The sequence below is a fragment of the Chionomys nivalis genome, chromosome 23 (assembly GCF_950005125.1).
Source record: "Chionomys nivalis chromosome 23, mChiNiv1.1, whole genome shotgun sequence".
Lineage (NCBI taxonomy): Eukaryota > Metazoa > Chordata > Mammalia > Rodentia > Cricetidae > Chionomys > Chionomys nivalis.
In genome coordinates, this window is record NC_080108.1 from 44,773,379 (window position 1) to 44,789,931 (window position 16,553).

Genomic DNA, 16,553 nt, shown 5'->3' on the forward strand with positions numbered 1-16,553 from the left:
GGCTTCCACCTTGGAGAAGAAAGACTGGAGAACCAGCACCAATGGTGGTAAAGAACGGTTGGCACAACTCTTCACTAGCTGTGGTCAGCATGATGTCCCACTCCTGCACAAGCTGTGCCTCTAACCGTATGGGTTCCTCCTGGGGAGAACTATGGGGGTGCCTCTCCTTGGCTCCCAGCAGCCCTGAATTTAGCTAAGTCTTGCTAGAGCTGGTTAGCCCATTGTCCCCCACCCTCCCTGTTCTCCTCCACCCTCCCATGTTCCCCTGAACCAGCAGCCCAGGTTCCAAGTGGGGCTCACCTTATAGGACCACTGCATGACAGCCTTGGACAACTTGGTTGTCTCCTCTGAGCAATTGCGAAGCTCGGGTGCTGGGCTGCAGATCAAAGCAAGCCATGCATGATAACATATCCTGGTGGAATAGGGCTACCCAGAGGACCTCCAACAGAGAGAGTGACTGGGGCGCATGAGTTATTTAGGGAGAGGGGAGGGGTAATTGTAGCCTTCGAGGGTGCAGGAGAAGACAGTATGAAGGTTGGGGTGTATCTTTGGGTTACCGGTGCTGTGATGAAAGCAACTTGGGGAGGAGAGGGCTTATTTGGTTTACAGATTTTGAATTACGGTTCATTGAGGGAAGTCAGGGTGGGAATTCGAACTGGGGAGAGAACCTGGAGGCAGGAGCTGATGCAGAGGCCATGGAGGGGAGCTGTTTGCTGCCTTGCTCCTCATGGTTTGCACACCTGCTTTCTATGGAAGCCAGGACCACCTGCCCAGGGATGGTCCCACCCACAGTGGGCTGGGCCCTCCCCCATCAATCACTAATTAAGAAAATACTCTACAGGCTTGTCTACAACCCCATCCTAGGGAGACATTTTCTCAGTTAGGGTTCCCTCCTCTCAGATGAGTCTGGTGTCACGATGACACAAAACCAGTTAGCACAACTGACCCCTTGCCAACTTGACACACAATCACATCACTGTTAAGCCATAACCTTTCCTCTCTTGTCCATCTCTTAAATCTCATATTAATCAACATCATATTATAAGACATTACAAAGTAAAAAATCTCGCAGACTTTATAAAATCAAATACTTAAAATTCACTATCTTTAGAAAAAATTCTAAAGTCTCCATAAAACTCTCTCAACTGTGGGCTCCTATAAAATCAAAATAAGGTAAATACTTTCTTACTTTAAAAGGGACAAACCAGGGCACACTTACACTCTGAACAAAGCAAAACTACACTCAGTGTAAATAACTCAGAGTTCAATGTCTGGGATCCACTCACACTTTCCTGGGGTCCTCCAAAGGGCCTGGGTCGCTTACCCAGCTCTGCCCTCTGCAGTAGGTATGGATCGTCTTCTAACCCAGACCACTCCAAGGCCTACTGTCCTTGGCGTCTCCAAAATTTTGGGGTCTCTGGCTGCAATGGGGCTGCACGTTCACCTCTCTCTCTTCTAGGCTCTTCCTCAGGCACTCCATCCCTCCCACACAGCGCCAAACCTCAGCTGCTCTCCGGGACTCCTTCACGCCTTCAAAACCAGCACCACCTGCGTGACTCTTACACTACCAAGTTTGGTTGCCAGCACAGAGTACGACCACCTCTGGAACACAAGTTTCTCTGTGCTCTCAAGCCAAGTCTTCCCAGAAGACGTCACCTCAGTGATACCGGTCTCTTTCTTAATCACCGCTAATTTCTCAGCTCCAGCCGCCCAGCATCAATTGTCCAAGCAAAGCAGAGATAGCACTTTAATTTCACTTCACCTCTGATAGCTTGTCAATCTCAGCTGATTCTCCAAGCCCAGCTGACCTGAATCACAGATTCTCGACTCAAAATAGGCAATGACCCCGACAGTGCCTTTAAGTAATTCTCAAACTTCCTTTGGAAACTTCACAAGCCAGACCTCTGTCATCTGTCTGGCTCTCGGGTTCATCCTCCATGTTCTCTCAACAACCCGCCACCCTTTCAACACTGAATGACTCTTCTAGACCAAATTTCCACAGTGTTCCCACAGTCCCCCACCCCAAAACAACAAGCCTGGTACCCATTTCTCTTAAGGTTAGCATTGCTGTGGAAACACTGTGACTAAAAGCAATCTGGGGAGAAAGGGATTTGGTTTACAAATCCTCAAGCCCTGAGGAAAATCAGGAATGCAAACATGGCAGGAACCCTGGAGGCAGGAGCTGATGCAGAGGCCATGGAGGGGTGCTGCTTACTGGCTTGCTCCTTGTGGCTTGTTCAGCCTGCTTTCTTATAGAACCCAGCACCACCAGCCCGGGGATGGCACCACCCACAGTGGGTTGGACCCTCACCTATCATTCACTAATTAAGAAAATGCCCTACAGGCTTGCCCGCAACCTGGTCTTTTGGAGGCATTTTCTCAGTTAGGGTTCCCTCCGCTCAGAGGAGTCTAACCTGTGTCAAGTTGACAGAAATCACCAGCTCAGGGTGGAAGGTACCCATGGAGCCCTTGTCCACAGGGTCAGGATATGACATGAAGGTGTTCTTTCTCTCTTTTCCATGTGCTCTCCAACCTCCTCAGAAGCCCACATCCCATCATCAAGGTACCTCCTTTCCCATCAAAACTCCTTTCCTTCCCCAACTGTTCTTGTTCTGATTTCTTTCATATAAGCTTCATTTTAGACTCAAATACCAGATTCTGAAGATAAAGCAAAAATCCTACCAGAAATCTCAGAAATACAAGGGATCAAGTTCTGAGATATTAAAATACATTTTGGTTATTTTTTTCCTTACTCACTAATACTTATTGTTGCAGAGATATTTTGCAAACTCGCGTGGGTTTGTGGTAGTTTAAGACTGTATTTCATGTAGTAGCTCAGGCTTGCTTCCAGCTGCTGCACACAGCTTTGCCCTTCTGCCCCTCTCTCCATCTCCAAGGGCTGGGACTACAAATGTGTATCACCACACCTGGTTTCATGCCGTGCTGGAGACTGAGTCCCACTTCTGCATGCTAGGCAAGCACGCTACCAACTGTGGTTGAAACTCGCAAATCATTTGCAAGGGTGGGAGTGGGCTCTATCACTGCATCAACCAAATTAAATATTTCAACATTCTCACTGACTCTGGCACTCATCAGTATGTGAGCTAGATATATTGAATCCTCCAGCCTCCAGGCGTGGGTCTCCCCAGGGCATCGGCATATGTGGAGAGCCCTGCAGTACCGGCATGTGGCAATCATAACCACACAACATATGAGAACTAGTCTGTCTCTGTCTCTTTTTCTTTTCTTTTTTACCTGAACCCAGTCTCTTGATGCTGATGAGACATGTCCCAAACCTCAGAGAGATCCACCAAATTCACAAATGCTCTGGGAACTTAGGGGATACGAAGAGACATAAGAGACAGGAAGGGACACAAACATTCGCCGAACTGCCGAGGTGGCCACAGCTACCTCTGGGCTCACTGCAACCCTGTGGGCCTCATTTGGGGGGGGGGCACCTTTTTCAGGGTTTTCATGAGGTTGGCCCAAAGCTGCCATCCTCCAGCTGTGCATCTTAGAAAAGCAGCTGTTCTCTGATTTCCCTCTCTGCTTCCTTATCCTTAGTGTATAGGAAGGCAACTGATTTTTTGGAGTTGATTTTGTAACCTGCCACATTACCAAAGGTGTTTATCAGCTGTAGAAGTTCTTTGGTAGAGTTTTTGGGGTCGCTTATGTACACTATCATATCATCTGCAAATAATGAAAGCTTAACTTCTTCCTTTCCAATATGGATCCCCTTGATCCCCTTATGTTGTCTTATTGCTATTTCACGATAGCCACAAATAGCATAAAATATCTTGGGGTAACTCTGACCAAGGAAGTGAAAGATCTATTTGGCAAGAACTTTAAGTCTTTGAAGAAAGAAATTGAAGACGACACCAGAAAATGGAAGGACCTCCCTTGCTCTTGGATTGGGAGGATCAACATAGTAAAAATGGCAATTCTACCAAAAGCAATCTATAGATTCAACACAATCCCCATCAAAATCCCATCAAAATTCTTCAGATCGGGAGAAGACAATAATCAACTTTATATGGAAAAACAAAAAACCCAGGATAGGCAAAACAATCTTATACAATAAAGGATAGTCTGGAGGCATTACCATCCCTGACTTCAAACTCTATTACAGAGCTACAGTACTGAAAACAGCTTGGTACTGGTATAAAAACAGAGAAGTCGACCAATGGAATAGAATAGAAGACCCTGACTTTAGCCCACAAACCTATGAACACCTGATTTTCGATAAAGGAGCTAAAAGTACACAATGGAAGAAAGAAAGCATCTTCAACAAATTGTGCTGGCAAAACTGGATGGCAATCTGTAGAAGAATGAAAATAGATCCGTATCTATCACCATGCACAAAACTCAAGTCCAAATGGATTAAAGACCTCAATATCAGTCCAAACACACTGAACCTGATAGAAGAGAAAGTGGGAAGTACTCTACAACACATGGGCACAGGAGAACACTTCCTACGTATAACCCCAGCAGCACAAACACTAAGGACATCATTGAATAAATGGGACCTCCTGAGACTGAGAAGCTTCTGTAAAGCAAAGGACACTGTCACTACGACAGAAAGGCAACCCACTGACTGGGAGAAGATCTTCACCAACCCCGCAACTGACAAAGGTCTGATATCCAAAATATATAAAGAACTCAAGAAATTAGACCGTAAAAGGTTAATCAATCCAATTATAAAATGGGGCACTGAGCTGAACAGAGACTTTTCAACAGATGAAGTTCAAATGGCCAAAAGACACTTAAGATCGTGCTCAACTTCCTTAGCAATCAGGGAAATGCAAATCAAGACAACTTTAAGATACCATCTTACACCGGTCAGAATGGCTAAAATCAAAAACACCAATGATAGCCTCTGCTGGAGAGGTTGTGGAGATAGGGGCATTCTCATCCATTGCTGGTGGGAATGCAAACTTGTGCAACCACTTTGGAAAGCAGTGTGGTGGTTTCTCAGGAAAGTCGGGATCAACCTACCTCTCGACCCAGCAATACCAGTATTGGGAATATACCCAAGAGATGCCCAAACATACAACAAAAGTATATGCTCAACTATGTTCATAGCAGCATTGTTTGTAATAGCCAGAACCTGGAAACAACCTAGATGCCCTTCAATGGAAGAATGGATGAAGAAAGTATGGAATATATACATATTAGAGTACTACTCAGCAGTAAAAAACAATGGCATCTTGAATTTTGCATGCAAATGGACAGAAATAGAAAACACTATCCTGAGTGAGGTAAGCCAGACCCAAAAAGAGGAACATGGGATGTACTCACTCATATTTGGTTTCTAGCCATAAATAAAGGACATTGAGACTATAATTCGTGATACTAGAGAAGCTAAATAAGAAGGTGAACCCAAAGAAAAACATATAAGCATCCTCCTGAATATTAACCTTCATCAGGCGATGAAAGAAGACAGAGACAGAGACCAACATTGGAGCACTGGACTGAAGTCTCACGATCCAAAGGAGGAGCAGAAGGAGAGTGAGCACGAGCAAGGAACTCAGGACCGCGAGGGGTGCACCCACACACTGAGACAATGGGGATGTTCTATCAGGAACTCACCAAGGCCAGCTGGACTGGGTCTGAAAAAGCATGGGACAAAAACCGGTCTCGCTGAACATAATGGACAATGAGGACTACTGAGAACTGAAGAACAATGGCAATGGGTTCTTGATCCTATTGCACGTAATGGCTTTGTGGGAGCCCAGGTAGTTTGGATGCTCACCTTAATAGACCTGGATGGAGGTGGGTGGTCCTTGGACCTCCCACAGGGCAGAGAAACCTGCTTGCTCTTTGGGCTGAGGAGGGAGGAAGACTTGATTGGGGGAGGGGGAGGGAATGGGAGGTGGAGGCGGGGAAGAGGCAGAAATCTTTAATAATTAAATTAATTAATTAATAAAATAAATAAATAAATAAATAAAGATAATACCTCATCCTTCGACAACAAGGACACTTGTTCAACAATATTCATAGCAGCATTACTTGTAATAGCCAGAACCTGGAAACAACCTAGATAAAAAAAAAAAAAAAAAGCAGCTGTTCCTCTTCTGGAGGTCAGTGCAGCCCCAACCCTGGGGAAGCACCATAGCACAGGGGAACGTGAGCATCCATTCTTGGATGCTCAGAACCCGAAGCTTCCAGAGAGGCTAGCCTCAGTCAGAAAGCAAGGGCACTGATTTCCCTAAGAGCTGCCAAGCCCCTCTCAGGAGCACCCCTTTGTAAGATGGCGAGAAGGCGGGGTCTTCAGAGCTCTCCATGACTCAGGGTTTTATTCTCTCAAAATAAGTCCATTTCCCCCACTCCAACAAATGCCACTGGGAGCCAATCAAATCCCTCCTCAGCTTCCCTCGAGAAGGGCTTCAGGAGGGGCACCCAAAATGATGCATGCCTCAAGTTGCATGTCCCAAGGCCCCAGGGGTTGGGGAGCCACTGTCTCACCTCCTGGTGCATGTAATCCAGCATCTCACACAGCTTTTCCATGTTCTTCACCAGATGCCTTTTCTATGAGAGAAGAACTGGACTGAACAATGGTGGCAACAGGGAGTGCATGAGGTCCAGGGACCCAGACCCAGATGACCCCCCAGAGACTGTGGCTGGGGCCGAATGGAAACCATGATTCCCTGAGCCACTTCATTTTAGTGTGGGGTTTAGGTCCAGTCTCTATTTCTCTAACCCATCATCCATCAGAGTACAGTCAGCCTCCCACTAGGGAGGTGTTCCACATCAGAGACAGACAAGCCCAAGGCTGGAACACGATGAGAAACACCGCAGTGGCTCTGATGCTCCCAGGAAAGGGTGGGACGCATTCTCAAGGGCTGAGGGAGCTGCTTTAATCTGAAGAAAAAAAATCAAATCTGAAGAGGGAACATGATCAGCCTGGATCTAGGGACCTAAACAGATCTCAGAACTTCCCAAAGGAGACCTGCACGATTGCTCAAAGACTGAAAGGCAGCTAAGCCTGGAGGCCTGTTTGACTGTTCTTTCACCTCCACACATATGGTTTGTGTCACACACACACACCCCAAAATAAGCAAATATAATACAATAAAACATCAAAACCCCCTAACTTCCACAGGACACAGGCCAAATATGCCTTATTGGAGATGTTTGGGACCAGAAGTGTTTCTGACATTGGAGTCTTTCAGATGGAGGGGGGTGTTTGCATAGATTTTATCAACTGATCATTTATTATCTGAAAATCCCAAACCTGTGCCTGAAATGCTCAAACATTTTTGGATTTTGGATTCCTGACCAGAAATACAAGAATGTCTGTTTGCCAGATCCCTCCTCCTCATACCCTATCCTGATGCTCCTCTGTGCTGTGTTTGCCCCAAGTCAGAGAAAGGGTCCCAGAGAGAAGGACTCTTTACTGGAAGGCATAAATCCATCTGCCCCCTCCCCACCAGTGCAGCCTTCTCCCCCTCTCTGCAGGTGAAAAAAGGAGCAAGTGAGAGGACTCTAAATTTGACCCCTGGTTAGCATTTCAATGTGAAACAGAAATAAAAAGTACTAGACAATGAGCAGTCCTCAGCGGGCTCCAGACTGGCTGTCCCCTGAGGCAATGTGGCTCAGATGGCAAGACAAGGAAGTGCAAAAAGCTGTGCTATTACCTGGGGGGACAAGGGCAGGGGCCCTAGAGACAGCCACCAATTAGCAGATGGGGGTTGCCGGGAGAGCCGCCTGCCACCCAAGGCAGAGGAATAGGCCCCTCCCTGTCTCTCCTCTGCCCTGCTTTGGTGAGAGGCTGGCAGAGGCAGCCCAGCCCATCTGTTGCAACAGCCAGTGAGAAGCATTCTGTCTGAATTCTTCGGAGCATCACACCCCCCCCACCTCCTGGTGTAGAGTCCCTTGTGTCAGGAGCCATTTCAGGCTTCTTCTTTCTCACATCTCACAGGGCCTTGAAGAAAAAATCTTGAGACAAGAAAACTTGAAAACTTAAAGTTAGCCAAAACATTACGTGCTGACCGTGGAGGCTCAAGCTCTGGAAAGCACCACAGAGTGTCTTCATAGCTTCTTGCTTATCACTAACAGCAGGTGTTCTAGCCACTGACCTTGTAACTGCCCTGCTTAGCTACCAAACTGCCCCACTTAGTTGCCTAGCTACCGAGCCCCTCCTTCCCTTCCCCCTTTCCTCAGTTCCCCCTTGCCCTAGCTCCTTTCTGAGGAGTATTTAAGACATCAAACTTGCTTCAATAAACGGGATGCCTTGACAAGGAATACTGCTTGGCGTCCATTTCTCTCTCCCCCCCATGTCTTTCAGATAGTGCCTCTTTAAGACCCTGGAGTAAGTAGGACCTGCTGGGCGGGTCATCCCTGAGGCTCATCTGTATCTTATTCAGGAGATCCACCCTCCTTAGGGGATGTGGAGGAACATGGCGGCCCCTCCCCTTGCCCTTGCTAGGGTGACTCCTGCTTTAGAAACTCCTGGGTCAAGGGTTTGTCTGTAGCTATTTGGGGGACTCTAGCTGGGCTCATCCAGTCATCCCAGGCACGGACGGTTGTCACTTGGCTCACCAACGGGCTTGGTAGTCATGGTAACTGACAGAGATGGCTTGGTGGCAGCTGGACTTTAGACTCCTGAAGAAGAGTCCACACGCCATTTATACCGCCACACCCTGTGCTCCCCAGCCACCCCTTACTCTTTCGGCTGGCTGGACTTGGTCTTCCATAAATACTGAAGTCACAATTTGCAATATAACTACCTATACAAATATTAAACAAAACTACACGCTTTGTTCCCAGAAAAGCCAATGAGCCTGAACGGTAATATCCACAGGCTGTTTGCCTTCGGTAAACACTAGCCTTCTCGCCCAAGCTGGAACGCACAGGTTGAGGGTGAGAGGCAAGGGCATGCATCCTACACTATTCTGTAAACCTCAGATGAAGAGTGGCAAAACAATTCTGAACAACTAGGGAGCTAGTGTAGAAAGATCATTAACTCAGTTTATCTAAGCCTGAATTTGTTTTCCTCATAGGAGAGCTTGGTGGGCATTAAAAAATCCCTAGAAGGATCACATGAAATGTAAAAACTCCTATACAGCACAGGGAACGTCAGGGTGAGGAGAGGACCTACACACATAGAAGGCATTGTGTGATACTTGATCACATTATGACAATAAATTTTGCTTTGAATCAGAGGGCAAAGATAGCTGCTTGCTGACCAAAATTAACCATAGAGGTTTTGGAGGACTGAGGACAGATAGAGAGCCAGGAAGAAGTATGACAGGGCATAGAGAGGTTCTTGGCCTTTGGGGGATGAAGGAATGAAAGAGATAGAAGGTCACTGGTCTGGTCACTTTGCCACTGTGTCTCTGATCATTGAGGTTCTTATCCCCAAATCTGACTCCTGAGTTTTAATTGATAAATAATTAGATAAACACTTTAAAAGGAGAACTATTTGGCAGGAGCAGGGAGGGAGAAGGAGAGAGGGTAATGGGTATTTGGGGGTTTTAATGAAAGTACATCATGTGTGTGTGAAAATGCCACAAGATTCCATTATTTTGAACAATGAATACAACAATAAATTTTCTTTTACAAATTTAAAACACAAAATTGAAAAGCATTCTCAGCTCTTGTGGTGGTCATAAATGCACACTAGGCACACTCACATCAGCTTTCATCCCACCCAAATCATAACACACAGAAATGGTTACGATGGTCAGTTTTTATGTTCCGCATAGGCTACCCCACTAAAATACTGGAGGAAGAAAAGCAAATATATATTATTTCATTTGTTTTCCTGAGCATCCATCCATCTGTCCATCTGTCCATCCGTCCATACACCCTCGCACTGGACTTACTCATCCACCTGTCCTAATTCTGAAACAGGAGTCTCATCCCCGGTTCAGTAGATGGTGCTCAGACAGAGTCAGCCCTTTCTCCTCCTCACCAGCAACCCCTCGGCCTCCCAGCCTGCAACCTACCTGCTGAGCAGAGGGACACAGGTGACACTGGCTTGTGTTACTGAAGAACACATTGATGAGTTTCCAGTCATTCTCAAAGTCAAGTTGCTGAAGCATAAAAGCAAAGAGACGGTGGTAAAAGCTTGGGCCAGGAGTCTGTCTGTCCATGTTTCTCAGTCTCACACACCAGCTCCCTTAAGTCACTGGTATGGGTTTGTTTTTGTTAGCCTCAAACATCGGATGCTCCTGCCCCTGCCCCTTGAGTACTAGGATTATAGGTATGAGTTACCACTGGCTTGGGTGTTCATCTTCTCTCTCTCTTTCCCTGACTCTTCTTCCTTCCTCCCTCTCTCCCTCTCTCTCTCCCTCTCTCCCTCCCTCCCTCCCTCCCTCCTTCCTTCCTTCCCTCCATTTCTATATTTATTTATTTATTTAGTCAAAAGTAGCACTTGATAGTCTAATGTGGAACAATTGTTCTAGAAGGCAATTTGGACCTTGTGATACTAAGTGGCATACCTTGTTAAAATGTATGTTTTTCCCCCCCTCAATACCACATTGAACCCAGGGTCTTGTGTATGCTAAGTAAGTACTCTACCATTGAACTACACACAACCTCTTTTTATTTTAACATAGAATTTCACAAAATTTCCCAGGCTGGCCTTAACCTCACTCTGTAACCAGGTAAGCTTTAAACTTGCAATCCTCCTGCCTCAGTCTCCCAAGTAGCTATGATTATAGGCCTGTGCCACCAGACCTAGCTCTCAAAGGGTATTTCAAAGAAAGAAGGACCATTAAAGATTTAGCTTCAATGATGCCTTGCTTGTAGGAATGAAAACTAGCAAGCAGCATAAATATCTGCAGTGTATTATTGTGTAAGCGAGGCCACATTCATGTAAGTGAACCACTATGTGGCTGCTAAAATGATAACAGAAATTGTAGTTAATATCACCAGATAAGCTGAGAAAAGTAGATTACAAAAAGCATATATATCCAGTAATGCCCCATTCTATACAGATATACATAATTAATGCCCCATTCTATACAGATATACATAATTAATGCCTCATTTTATACAGATACACATAATTAGAAAATACAGGAAAGGGAACACATACAAAGCCATTATCAGTCATCATATTTGGGCATAGGCTTAAGGGCGGCCTTACGATTATGTTTGCTTTCTGATTTTTTCCTAGTGACCATAATACTTGGATACAATACAAACTTGTTTTCTGAGGCAGCACTGGGTAGCCAGGGAACACTGTGAATTTTGCTCTTTAGGGTTTAACTCTGATTTCGTGAACTTGGCCTTGTCACATGACTCCCTGGAACTCTAGTTTCTCCATCCTTAAAATCACAGGGTTGGATTCAGGACTGCCCAGCTATTATGCAGAACAATTGCATTCTCATTCTCATTATGAATGATAGCTAACCATTGCCAGTGAGACTAGATTTATTTATTTATTTATGGTTTGTTTTTTTTTTTTTTTTGCTTTTTTTCGAGACAGGGTTTCTCTGTGGTTTTGGAGCCTGTCCTGGAACTAGCTCTTGTAGACCAGGCTGGTCTCGAACTCACAGAGATCCGCCTGCCTCTGCCTCCCAAGTGCTGGGATTAAAGGCGTGCGCCACCACTGCCCGGCTATTTATGTTTTTTTTTCTTTGAGACAAAATCTAGCTCAGGCTGGTCTCAATTGCCTAAGATTTGCCTCGCTTGGCCCCCTAAGTGCTGGCAGTACAGATATGAGCCACCACCCCTGGCTTGGGCAGGATTCAGTCACCTAGCAGACACACCTCTCTGCTTGCTTGTGAGGGAAGCTCCGGAGAGGCCTGAGGTGGGAAGAGCCACACTAAATATGGTTAGTACCATCCCTGGGCTGGGGACCTACACTGAATAAAAGAGGAGGGAAGGGAAAGCCAGAGGGACACACATTCATCTCTCTACCTATTAACTGAGGGACACATTGCAGCTAAATGTCTCACATCCTGAGTGCCATGCCTTTCCAGCCATGGTGGACTGCATCCTCACAAATCATGAGCCAAAGGAAGTTCTTCCTCCCTGAGTTGTTTCTTGTCAGGTCATCTGCTCCCTGTGTGCGCGTGCATCGTGTGTTTGTGTAGGCTAGAGATGGATGTTAGGGATCTTCTTCACTCTCTTCTCCTGAGACAGCGTCTCTTGCTGAACCCAGAAGCTCTCAAATTTGGTTAGTCTGGCTGGTCAGCATGACTCAGGGATCCTCCTGTCTCCTCCCTCCCCAGTGCTTGGGCTACGGGCACATACCATTCTGCCTAGTTATTACGTGGGTGCTGGGAATTGAACCCAGGTCCTCGAGCTTGCGCAGCAAGCATTTTTCTGACTGAGCCACCTCCCAGTGCCGCAAACTTTTCATTGCAGCAACCATTGCCACAGTGGCGATGATAACTACCGGCTTTTATGAGCACCAACGGTGCCAGGCGTATCAATCCACTACAACCCCATGAATCAGGCTCTCTTGCTGCTCCTTCATTCCTGAACTAGGAAAACAAAGTTTAGGGGAGACTAGATGCCTTACCCAGCACCATGCAGTGATAAGCAGAAAGTCCAGGTCACATTCAAGTGACTATCTCTCTCTCTCTGAAACCTAACCTCCACCCTATGTGAAAGGTCACTTAGTCCATCAGCTGACTTTCTGAGGAGCTACACAGGAAAACATTCTAAACAGAGCTACTCACTCTTTTCTCTAGTGACCTTCAGGGCATTACAGTGGAAGGGACACTTTCTGAAAAGCCAAGATACCTGAGTTGTGCTCATGGCAAGTTGGCACCAGGGTCATCACCACTCTGTGTCTTGGTATCATTGTCTTGTAACAAACCTGGACAGCCCGCCCACACCAGAGTGAGAAAGTCTCTTACCGGGTTCTCTTTCAAATGTCTCACCAGCTCTTTAGCCTGAATCCACAAGTCTCTGTGTAGAGGCAGGGGAGTAGAAAGAGCAATCAATAAAACACATTGTTGATGGTCAAGAAGCTGACCCTGTCACCTCAGCACAGCCGTCAGTCTCTCAGGCTGGGGCGCCCCTGAACCACCCTGACTTCTGAGGGGCAGACCTGCCCTGCCTTTCAAAGTCATCTGAAATCAGCAGGGAGAAGGTATTTGGACACTGATTTAATAAAGACCTCTATTTTGAACCTCTCTGACTGTCCCTGCATACCCAAGGCTAGCAAGAGTGCACGACGCCAGAGAGGGACAAGAACGTGACTTACTCGGCAGTACTGTGGTCTATGCCACTTTTCCCAGGAGAGCACACGGGCATCAGAACAGAAGGTTTGAAATGTCTGATGATTTCTGAAAGAACTAAAGAGAGAGCCAGGGGTCACCTCTAAAGATGAGAGATTCTCTAGACAAGACAGAATCCATGCCCCGTCACAGGGCACAGCCTTTACCCCATGCTGTAAGGTCACCCTGCCCCTGCCCGCCCCTGCCTGCCCCAGCCACCTGAGGCAGACCCTGGAAATTAAAGGGAGCTAAATTAGGCATCTGTCTAGGTAGGTGGGCCTGAGGCTGAATGCTCTCCAGGCATTTTCTCATTTACTCCTGGGGAAACTGGGATAGAGACATCAAGCAGGCTGTGTCAGGTCTCCCAGCTGACAGGAGCCACTGGGATTAGAACCAGAGCTCTGGGCTGCTCCCCGTGAGTGACAGCAAGGTAGGAAAGCTCCAGGGAACACACAGAGGACATGTCGCCAAGTTGACAGCCAGAGAACCACCAAAAATAGTGCTGTCAGGAGTACTTAAGTTGTGTCTTGCTCCTGAGAGAGGAGAGGGCAGAGCAGGGAGGGCGGATGGCAGAGGGAAATGCCTTTCTCCACTTCTCTTTCTTTGTGCCCAATCCCAAGAGCCTTGGAGCCCATGGAAGCAAGATCCAGAGGGATGCAAAGAGTTCTGTACAGGGGACACACTCCACAGGTGACAGGCAGTGAGAGAAAGGGAACCTGAGCTGAAAGCCAGGAAACTGGTTGGTTGGCTTCGTGACCTCAGGTGACCACCTAACTCATATATGAGTTGGCTTTGCCATCCTTAACCCAGACACATGAGTCTGGTTTTCTCAGCTGTGACAAGCTGGCGGGATCCCAGGGCCATGGGTGGGAAACGTAGGGCTTTGATCTCAGTACAACATGGTAAGAATGGTGTATGTGTACACATGGGGACCACTCCATTCTGTGTGGGAGGATGGCTGTGAAAGGCTGATGAAAACACGTGAACATTTTCATGGGAAAAAGTCGTTGGAAGAACTTGACCTTAAAGCTTTGTACACACTTTATCATTTTTCTCTACTCTGCTTGTTTCTAGTATACTGCTATTTAGTTTTTCTTTTGGGGTTTCATGATGGTAGGGGACAGAACAAAGGCAAGTCTAAGGGGGTTTCCAGGGACCCTACCACTTACTGAAAATACAACCTTAGAAAAGTCTATTTATCTGCTCGACAATCAGTTTTTCCATCTGCAAAAATGCTCCCATGACGGGCAAGGGTGTTCCTTGTTGTGGAGGTCACTAAAGTGCTCTAAAGCCCTGGGATCAGAGGATAGGAGGTTAAGCCCAGACCAACCCATCATCTATCATACACGGAAGGAGTCTGGGACATCCCTGGACCACTTTCTCTGTGGAACTCCTGCCATGGTTGTCGGTAATGCTTTCAGACACGGCACTGCCCCTCCCTACTCGGGGTGCCCTCAGCTTTTGACATTCTGATGCTGGGGGTTTCAGACACAAGCTCTGCCTTCCCTGTCGCCTCTGCCACCCTCTGCCCAGCTGGGATTCCTGATCACTGTGTGCCTAAAAGAGGTGATAGGACTTGGCGGGGGGAGGGGTGAGAAATAGAGGCAAACAAGAAGCCAGGCAAATTAGCAGAGTCCAGAGCACACCCAGGCATCACAAATCAACCATTTCATTTCTCTCATACCGTACTGAATGGAAAGACATCAGGGCCTTGGGACCGCTATGACAGCCACTGAGTTAGTGAACACTCTGACCCCTGACTAGGAGACCTTCTGACCACCTTAGCTTTCACTAGCCCCTTACCTGTCAGTCAGGTGACAGGAGGGCTGGACAGTGGCTTCAGCCTTCCTTGCTGGGTCATGGGCAAAGTCCTTTCTAAGAATCTAATATTATCACAAGTCTTTTGTATTGATGCCCAGGCTCAGCTGACAGGGCACCCAGTTACCCCCTTGCTCATCCCTGCAGTGGGGTGGCAGCTCAGCCTAGCATCTGCATGGCTAGCTCATCTCACAAGCAGCAAGCATGGGACACTCTACCCCACCCTACAGCCTAGCTCAGCAGCATCAAGGGACTCGCCAGGGTAGGAGAAGTTGATAGAATTACAAAGGTCCTCTGGTATCAAACGAAGAAGCCCAGATCACAGAGAATGGATTTAACTGCATGGTTGTTTGCAGAAAAGGCCAACATGTTAATCACAATCATTTATTTTCTGGAACCTAGGATATGATTTTATGGCCAGCGAGAGGAAGAGAGAAACTATAGAATGAGGTTTTCTTTTACAAATAAATGGAAAATTAGACTAGGGTCTTCCCCTTGGGCCGGAGGGAGGATCCAGGACATTTTATCAGGTAAGTGCCATGAATCCATCTCTGAGGTCCTAGAGGAGCATGAACCCACAAGACTTTGGTCCAGCCATCCAGTCTCTTTCCTATCCCTAATCCTAACCCATACATTGCTCATGCTTTCTATTCAGGACACGTGACCTTCTGTTCCCTGCCTCCCTTATCCACCTTCCTCCTTTCCCAGGCACTGGTGAGAAAATGACCAGTCATCTTTATTAACAATATGTCTGCCATGTCATGGGGTTGGGGACAACCTGGAGTGTGGCCGGAAACCGAGGACTCACCTGTCGTGACTGCCATGCAGGCTTGCTGTGGCTCATTCTCTATACTGTAAGAGGTGGGCATAAACATATTAGACTACACTTGTCACCCACAGGAGCCCTTTCCTTGGCCACCATAGGCCATTCCTAACAAGCTTTGGTTTACCCTGGCTCTGGGCCTCTTCCCCAGCTTTCTAGTCAGGCCCAAAACAGAAGGGGACAGAGTCCAGTATAAAATAACTCTGGTCCATACACTGCAAGGTCACCCCAGAGGAGAGGGAGGAGGCCTTGGGACAGACACAGGAATTCCATCTTTCTGGCCTCTCCCACTTCTTGTTCACCCAGAGAAACCATGGGGAGTCAAAGGTTCTGGAGGGTGCTGGGAGGCTGGAAGCTGGTCCTGTCCACTGCTCTGTCCCTGTGTCTGAAGCAAAAGTCTTTAGACTCTCTTGTCCTTGGTGTCCCCCATCAGTTGGGCAAGAAGTTAGAGGAGAACATGTGTGGGATGTCCCTGCTGGCTGTGTGCCAGGATGCCAGGATGCCAGGATGGGTACCTGTGAGTTTTCTCCGTGTCGACCACGCCGGAGGCTGGAGGCTGAAAGAGACACTTGGTGTGAGTAAGTCAGCCAGGGAAAGTTAGCACAAAACAGGGAAGGTACAAGTCCACAGGAGGACCAAGTGCACGTTGTTCACTCTATGGGGAGGAAGACACACCCTGCTCCCCATAGCTCGCCTGTCAGACCCTCATGACAGAATGGTTGGGGGCTCTC

General features: G+C 47.2%; 1 protein-coding gene across 1 annotated transcript in view; it reads right to left on the reverse strand.

Moving 5' to 3' along the window:
- The window catches only part of LOC130865163 (E3 ubiquitin-protein ligase HERC2-like), a 68,093-nt gene that overhangs the window by 12,519 nt on the left and 39,021 nt on the right, over nt 1–16,553 (reverse strand). The window contains exons 21-28 of the mRNA XM_057756038.1: nt 16,338–16,378; nt 15,808–15,851; nt 13,169–13,259; nt 12,819–12,870; nt 9,951–10,037; nt 6,466–6,528; nt 5,957–6,036; nt 301–376 (exon numbers count right to left, since the gene is read on the reverse strand). Of these exons, the coding sequence (XP_057612021.1) occupies nt 5,995–6,036; nt 6,466–6,528; nt 9,951–10,037; nt 12,819–12,870; nt 13,169–13,259; nt 15,808–15,851; nt 16,338–16,378 (420 nt within the window). The 3' untranslated portion in view covers nt 301–376; nt 5,957–5,994. The remainder of the gene's footprint in view (nt 1–300; nt 377–5,956; nt 6,037–6,465; nt 6,529–9,950; nt 10,038–12,818; nt 12,871–13,168; nt 13,260–15,807; nt 15,852–16,337; nt 16,379–16,553) is intronic.